The sequence below is a fragment of the Hyposmocoma kahamanoa genome, unplaced genomic scaffold (assembly GCF_003589595.1).
Source record: "Hyposmocoma kahamanoa isolate Upper Pololo Valley unplaced genomic scaffold, ASM358959v1 190, whole genome shotgun sequence".
NCBI classification, from domain to species: Eukaryota; Metazoa; Arthropoda; class Insecta; order Lepidoptera; family Cosmopterigidae; genus Hyposmocoma; species Hyposmocoma kahamanoa.
This window is the reverse complement of record NW_020653718.1, coordinates 4,925,020-4,932,406: the sequence shown is the minus strand read 5'-3', so window position 1 is coordinate 4,932,406 and position 7,387 is coordinate 4,925,020. Positions and strand designations below refer to the sequence as shown.

Sequence of the window (7,387 nt, the reverse complement as noted above, 5' to 3'; positions counted from 1 at the left end):
AAAGCTTGTGCTATGCTAGTTGGATCAGTAATTATCTCTCCGTTTCTAATTATATCGGTGACAGTTTGTTGAGGATATGTGACTTTATGTTCATTGATAATTTTCCATGCGGTCTTACATTTATTTTTAGCGTTTAAAATATAGTAATTATTTTGTGAGCGTTTTGTTAAGTTAATTTTTTTTTTTAACCTGTTAGTATATGTTTTATAATTATTTTTGTGCTGATTGTTCCGTGTATGTCTGTAAAGCCACAGCATTTCCCTCTTTTTTTTACAACATAATTTAATCCCACGTGAAATCCACTTAGGTTTAGTTCGACAATGAATTTTAATCTTTTTTATAGGAAAGCATAAATTATATAAAAGTGTGAATATGTCGTAAAATACGTCAAACATAGTATCAGGGTCCCTAGTTGAATAGACATCATTGAATTTTATGTCACTCAAACATTCCTTAAACTTAATCATATTGTGTTGTGATAAATCACGCGTCAATCTATACCAGTAATCATTGATATTCGTTTTTTTTGCCGGACATTTAAGCAGTTGAGCGGTATGATCTGACAATGCATACTCAACAACACTAGCTTTACTTCCCTGAATATTATGAAATATATTATCTATACATCTACCGCTACAGAGACGTTGGCTCATTAATTGCTATCATGAGATAAAAGCTTGTAAGCAGATTCTTGAGTTGATTTGCGTCCGGTGCATTTTCAATAAGGTTTATGTTAAAGTCTCCGCAAATTATAATATTTTTAGCCCTCTTGTGACATTGCTCAAATATCATATCGTGAAAATTGTCGTAGAACAATTTTAGATTTTTCTTCATATTATTAGGTACTCTATAAAAACATATTATTTTTAAATTATGATCTATGAGATCAATACCGCAACATTCAATTATATTACATACACTGTAATTGGCGACCGATGTCAGCAACTTATACCTGAGCTGGTTTCTAACCAAAATACATGTACCGCCATGTCTATTTTCCCTCGCAGAATATGCTGCTAATTCGAAGTTAGGTATTTGTAGTAGATTAACGTCGTCACTCACCATATTGTGTTCCGTAATGCAAACTATGTCCACCGGGTTACCGCTATTAAATGAGTCATCGAGTACCATTGCTAGCAAGTCAGATTTGTAAAGTAGTCCGTCGATATTTTGATGTAATATATTAATATAGTTAGCCACGAAAAAATTTATCAGTATTTATGTCATCATTATATTTATTTGAAATGACTATTGGTTCTAGTGATGGATCAGTTTGTGTGGAAACTGTTACAACATTTACAGGATATTTTCTATTAATAAAATTGTTGAATGTCGATTTGTAGCCGATATGTAAAATTTCTCTAAGCAAATATCGAGATACGATTAGTGGGAAATGCTTTCTTGTTGGTATATATATCTACTGAAATCCATGTCTAAGACAGTTACATTATAATATTTACTACCTATTAGTTTATACTCATAGTTTAACTTAGTTTCATTGAGATGTTTATTGTAAGGTACTTCACATAGAATAACATTTGGTTTCGAGAACTCATTCAACCACACCGTAAGACTAGAAAAGATACTAAAAGGATTATCATCATTCATGCCCCCCATCACTATAACAAAATCATCTTCAGTTAAGTTTTCAATATCTTTTGCGTATGACTTCAGTATATCAGGCAGCTTAGCTCCGGGTTTGCGAAAGCAAAAAACCTCAAACTGTGACCCAACAAGAGTCTGTAAATTTTGCCTGATTTCTCTGCCTGTTTGGTCAGCTAAAACGATTATTTTCTTCCTTCTGGTCGAATTTTCTTTTTTGTTGTTTCTATCTTCTTTAGATTCATTTCTTTGTGTTTCGTTGATTAAATCTAATTCTCTTTCTTGATTCAATTCTGGCTCTGGCTCCGACTGCTGTAAGCTTTGTTCTTTAAGGTTACATACATTAATATTCGAGTCAATTGTACTTAAACTTTTACGAACTTTTTTGGTAGATTTTTTTGAAGGTGTCTTGCAAATGAGAGTGAGCTTGTCAATTTTAAGTTCATACTCAGTAATTCGTCGTTTTAGAGAACCATTTTCTATTAGCAAATCATTAAACATTTGATTCACCGTTTCCAATTGAGCCGTCAAATTGTCCACTTTAATTTTCATTTCCTTTACTGCCTCACTTTCACTCTTCGCTAAGTCAGGACAACTTCTATTGAGAGCACTTTTTTGGAGCAAAGTGACCTCTCTGTCCACCTCAATAATTTCTTCGTCCGTGTCAGAGCATAACGAGTCAAAAGAGTTATCTGTAGGCACGTTTGGCACATATTTCTTCCGGTGGGCAACACTCACCGATGGTGATTGAGATAAAGGTGAATGAAAAGATGAAAGTGACGACTGGGGAGTGCTTTGATTTAAAGTAACCAGTTGTTTAAGTAATAAGTCAGTTTTTTTTGTGTCCCCAATATTCTCCATCGTATTCTCATCTTCAGTGTTGCAGAAGTGGCATGTCCAAGATTTTCTTAAAGACTGCTTTCTCACTGAAGTCATTATACGAAATCTTTTTTCTGATATGTCTCGAGTACACTGAATATCAAATACCTTATCACACCGAGTGCATTTTAAAAACTCCCTCGATGTAATAATTTGCTTGCATCCAGTACATTGCATTTTTTGCTTACGGCCCGCCATAATACCAATCGTGCGAGACACCGGTCGCCCGGGCTTGCAACGATAAGCGGCAGATCTAGTTGACTGGTCGTATGAAACCACAACTGTCCAAAGTCTCTTGACACGATAGGTGTGGACAGTAGTCGCAAGGCAGAGGTCCCAGTATACTGGCTAATAGCTGAGCACTTTAAATACGTTGACCTCGTCTTTTATAATAGGTAGGTAATTTAAAAATGTTCGTTATAATCCAAAATTCGAAATTCAGGACACTTTCACTGTCAATTCTTATTTTTTTACACTTGATATATAATCAGCTTAGCAATAGGTTGCTATTGTCGTAAAACTGTTTTAGGAAAGATTAGTTTATTGACGTTGAATGGCACGAAATTAATAATGTTACTGCATTTTTAAACACATGAGCGAAAATCGCCACAAACACTTTCACACGCATATTATGTCCATATTTAACGTTTTTCACTACTTTTTTAACTGTACTGATAAAATTACAATTTTACAATAAATAATATCACGGAGTCGATGTTTACTTTAGTACGCCACCTGGCGGTTTTTTTTATTTAGACACTGCGTCTGTGTTACAAAAGATGTTATCAATACAAGTAGAAGAGGAGACAGTAATGCGAGTTGGTTCTAAAAAAAGATTAATCAAGTTAAAACTTTGAAATAAATTAGTGAGTCTTACAGAAGTAGAACAGTTTTCCAACAGGTTTACATTGAAATCTCCACATATTACTACGTTTTTTTTTGGTTGGAAAAATCCGCTTTAAACTGTCTTCCATAATTAATTCAAACTCGTCAAAATTAGCAGAGGGGGGCCTGTATACACATAAGACGACAAACTGATCCAATTCCACACATGAAATCTCAATAGTTCGTTCAGTAGAAAGATTTGTGATATCCTTACGCTCTTTAAATTTTAAGTTACGCTTAATAATAATCATGGATCCGCCTCTACTTAAGCTCTTTCTTATGAACGAACTGACTATTACATAATTTTCTATATTGTTAATGGCTTCGTAATCTTTCAGCCAGTGTTCTGTAACACAAAACACGTCAGCGGAAATATCGTGCAAAAAAAGACTTATTTCTAATGTTTTGCCAGAAATACCTTGAATATTTTGATGTACTACATGGAAACGATTAGACTTTTCTGTTGTCGTGTTTTTCAGTTTAAATTATGGTTAGTAAAAAGTATACTGTTGCTACTTAAAGTAGGAGCATTGTCGTGGGACTGTGTTATATCTTCTATAACAGCGTCCTTAATATTAAAAGATAGCAAACTAGCTATATGTCTTAGATACCTTAGGGGTAAAAGTAAATTATCCTCAAAAAGTTTGAAGTTCCTTACGAACTTATTAATGTCAAAACAAAATATAACGTCAAATTAAATTACAAGTCAAATTATGAATGTGCGAATTTATGTCATATATATACTTATTACGAGCGATGCCTAGGTTAGAGCAGTAAGCGAATGCACTTAGTATGAATTTACACCCACACTTCTCATGAATTCTCAAGAAAACGTCAATGCTACTATTTACTTCTTTTTTACTAATGTTAGTACTATCACCTATTATAAGAATCACTGTTGTATATTTATCAAAGTTGCAATCACTTAACAGTGTAATAATTTGACTAAAAGTAGCTCCTGGATAGCAATAGTCGACTACCCTTTGTTTTAAGTGGTTACTTAGGTGGTGGCCTAGTCCTACGCCTATTTTATCAGAAAAAACTACCGTTCTTCTGGATGGCCTGGTCGGAGTTCTAATAGTCTTGGTTGACCGTTGACTGTGTCGAACTTCAACAGTTGTAGTGGAGCAGACACGTTTTCCTGCAGCAACGCTGGCATACGATGCACGTGTTGGTTGCGTTGATGATGTGGGTGGTGGGGACGGAGTCTGATTTATTTCTACTGGACCAATTGTTTCACTAAGCTCATCGTGAAGAAGGACTTGAGTAAGTTCTCTATACTCAGTACCCAGCTTTAAAAGCTCATTAGTGGCAGCTGAAAGTTCTTCTAGTTGTTTCTGCGTAGAAAGTAGGTCTTTAGTTCGCGATTGAAGATCTAACTCTAGATCTTTCACTTGTTCGGCCATCTTCACCTTGTCCTTGTGTAAATTTAATTTTTCTGATTTTAGTTTGTTAAGAGTTTTCGATTTCTTTCTTATCAGGTTGGTTAATTTGGAAAATCTTGGGTCTTGCGATTTAGTGCTGCATAATTTACTGTTGCATACATTCCTGTCTCCCAGAGCTAGTTCATCACGGAGTGACAAGGTCGTTAGGTGGTCGTAACTTCCGCTTTGTTCGTGTAATGATGCAACATCAGCATTTGATTCCTTTACCTGTCTTTGAAGAAATCTGATACGGTCTAAGGCGTCTTCGTGTTCCTGGTGATTTTCTCGGAAGCTCTCTATAATTAATTCCTTTCGTTTGCACTCTTTTTCTAATTCTTCACAAAATCGTCGAATTTCATCAAATTTCCCTTTTAATGTCATTCGTGAAGTCTTGAGCGCCTGCATTTCCATTTCATATACATCGCGTTCTTCAAGAAGCCTATCTGTCAGTGCCCTCAGTTCATTGAGCTCAGCTTCCATCTTCTTGCTCTTTTCTTCAGACAACATTCTCCTGGTCATCATGTTGTACTGGATATCGCGTCACTGGAATGTATCAAATGGAATGTAAGCGCACAGAATGTACTTAAAAAAATATGTAAATTATGTACACAGGCCTCTTCCAAATACGAAGTTCCCACTAGCACAGTGAGCTATTGTCTGTTTCTAATCCTTAATCTATCAGATAATTGAAATGAACCAGGGTTGTCTGGTCTATTCTACCTAAAACATACAAATCTCACTCACAAAACTTATGCACGGAAAGAATATTAATAAAATTACTCAAAATGTATATATAAATATATACGAGGTATTGTTAATAAAAATTATATATTATGTAATAGTTAAAGGTCTCAGGCGTGCACTTTATGTATGTATGTCTGTATAAAACAAGCAAATACATCAAAGTCTACTTCAAATGTATTGAAGTCAATTGAGACCAATTGCAAATACACGACAGTTATTGTAGTGTTAATGTGTTAATCGATAGCTACTTACTTATATGTATACGTAACGGTAATCAACTAAAGCTAAAAACTGTCTGTACTAAATTTTCTGTGTAATAATAATAATGCAAATAACTAAATAAAAGTGTTTTAATGGAATGTATGAAGGTACGTTGTCTCCGAGATTTGTTTGACAAAAGTCAAGCAAAAGGAGTCAAGTTCAGTGTTGCGTTGTATGTATGTAATTTATAATATGTGTTATGTTATGGAACTTAGGTAAAAGGACAAAATAATAATAATAGTACAATGTTTTTTAAATAATAGCAATAATAAAATAATAATAATGAAAAAAGAAAAAAAAACGAAAAAGAAATACTCCCCAGAAAACCCTACAGCGTCTGAGATGCGCACCGCGGGCGGTGAAATCTGAATCCGGCCGTTATCCCGCTAGACCAATGCGTACACAAGATGTACCGGCGAAATTATGGTACAGTTTTGTATTCAGTTGTTATCTATTCAATGTTGCGACGAAGTGGGTAATAGCAAGACACTTTTTTAACGAACGGTAGCAACGACGCAACGAGTCTCCTTTTTAAAAAACACTTTTAATCCTGTTGTTTTGATTAATTTCACAACACTCACTGATTTTGCAGGAATATATCACGAAATTTTATTCTTTATTACTAAAATTTAAAGTCATACACAAGTTTAACAATCGTACAGAGAAAATTTTGTAGCCGATATTTACGCACTAAAAATTCCTTAAAGTACTAGGTATTTCACGATGATAATAGTTTTCCTGGCGAATTGAACAACTATGAACACTTATATAAACATTAAGAACTGGAAAACTTATAGTAGCAATTTTTTTTAAATAAATTAACACAGAGCGATGTTCGTTAGGCGAATGCAGCGCCCTCCCTCAGGGTTCACACCTTGGACCTCTGTTTTACAACGCCTATATTTATGATATTAATAATCTCATAATTAACGCTAAGAACTTACTCTATGCCGACGACAAAAAGATTTACATGCAAGTTCGATCCACAGCTGACTATGAGCTATTACAAAAAACAATTTGTACAATTATTATAGTAGTAACAGAATCACAGTCAACGCCAGTAAATGTCAATGTATAAGTTTTACTCGTAAAATAAATCCAATTGTATATCCGTACCATTCCAGTGGTATCGCTATTGAGAAGACCCACATTGTGCGGGACCTGGGTGTTTATTTTGATTCCAAAATGCTTATGTCTCATCATTATAACAGTATCACTAACAGGGCATATAGGAACTTGGGCTTTGTTCTACGAACTTGTCAATCGTTTAATTGTGCGACCACTTTAAAATTATTGTATTCGGCATATGTCCGTAGCATATTGGACTATGCTAGTCCTATATGGTCACCACTCTATAGTGTTTATATTAATCAAATTGAACGAATTCAAAAGAGGTTCCTAAAGCATTTGAATTATAAATGTAGATTAACCGATCATCATTCACCTTACGTTGATATCTGTCGCACATACAATTTGTTAAGTCTCCAGGACCGTTGTTGGATATGGGTCTTTTGTATGATGTACTCAATGGTCGCTTGGATTGTCCAGATTTATTACAGCAAAATAAGTTTTCGAGTGCCTGCCCGTCGTAC

At 34.6% G+C, this 7,387-nt stretch overlaps 1 protein-coding gene across 1 annotated transcript; it reads right to left on the bottom strand.

Annotated features, from left to right (window-relative positions):
• Positions 1 to 1,566: 1,566 nt before the first annotated feature.
• LOC113226344 (paramyosin-like) lies at positions 1,567 to 5,312 on the bottom strand (the record flags this gene model as incomplete). Its single annotated transcript, XM_026458929.1, has 2 exons — positions 4,413 to 5,312; positions 1,567 to 2,574 (listed from the first exon to the last, which is right to left on the bottom strand). Coding segments are annotated over exons 1-2 (1,908 nt in total), but the record flags the coding sequence as incomplete, so codon positions are not given.
• Between the last annotated feature and the right edge of the window lie 2,075 nt (positions 5,313 to 7,387).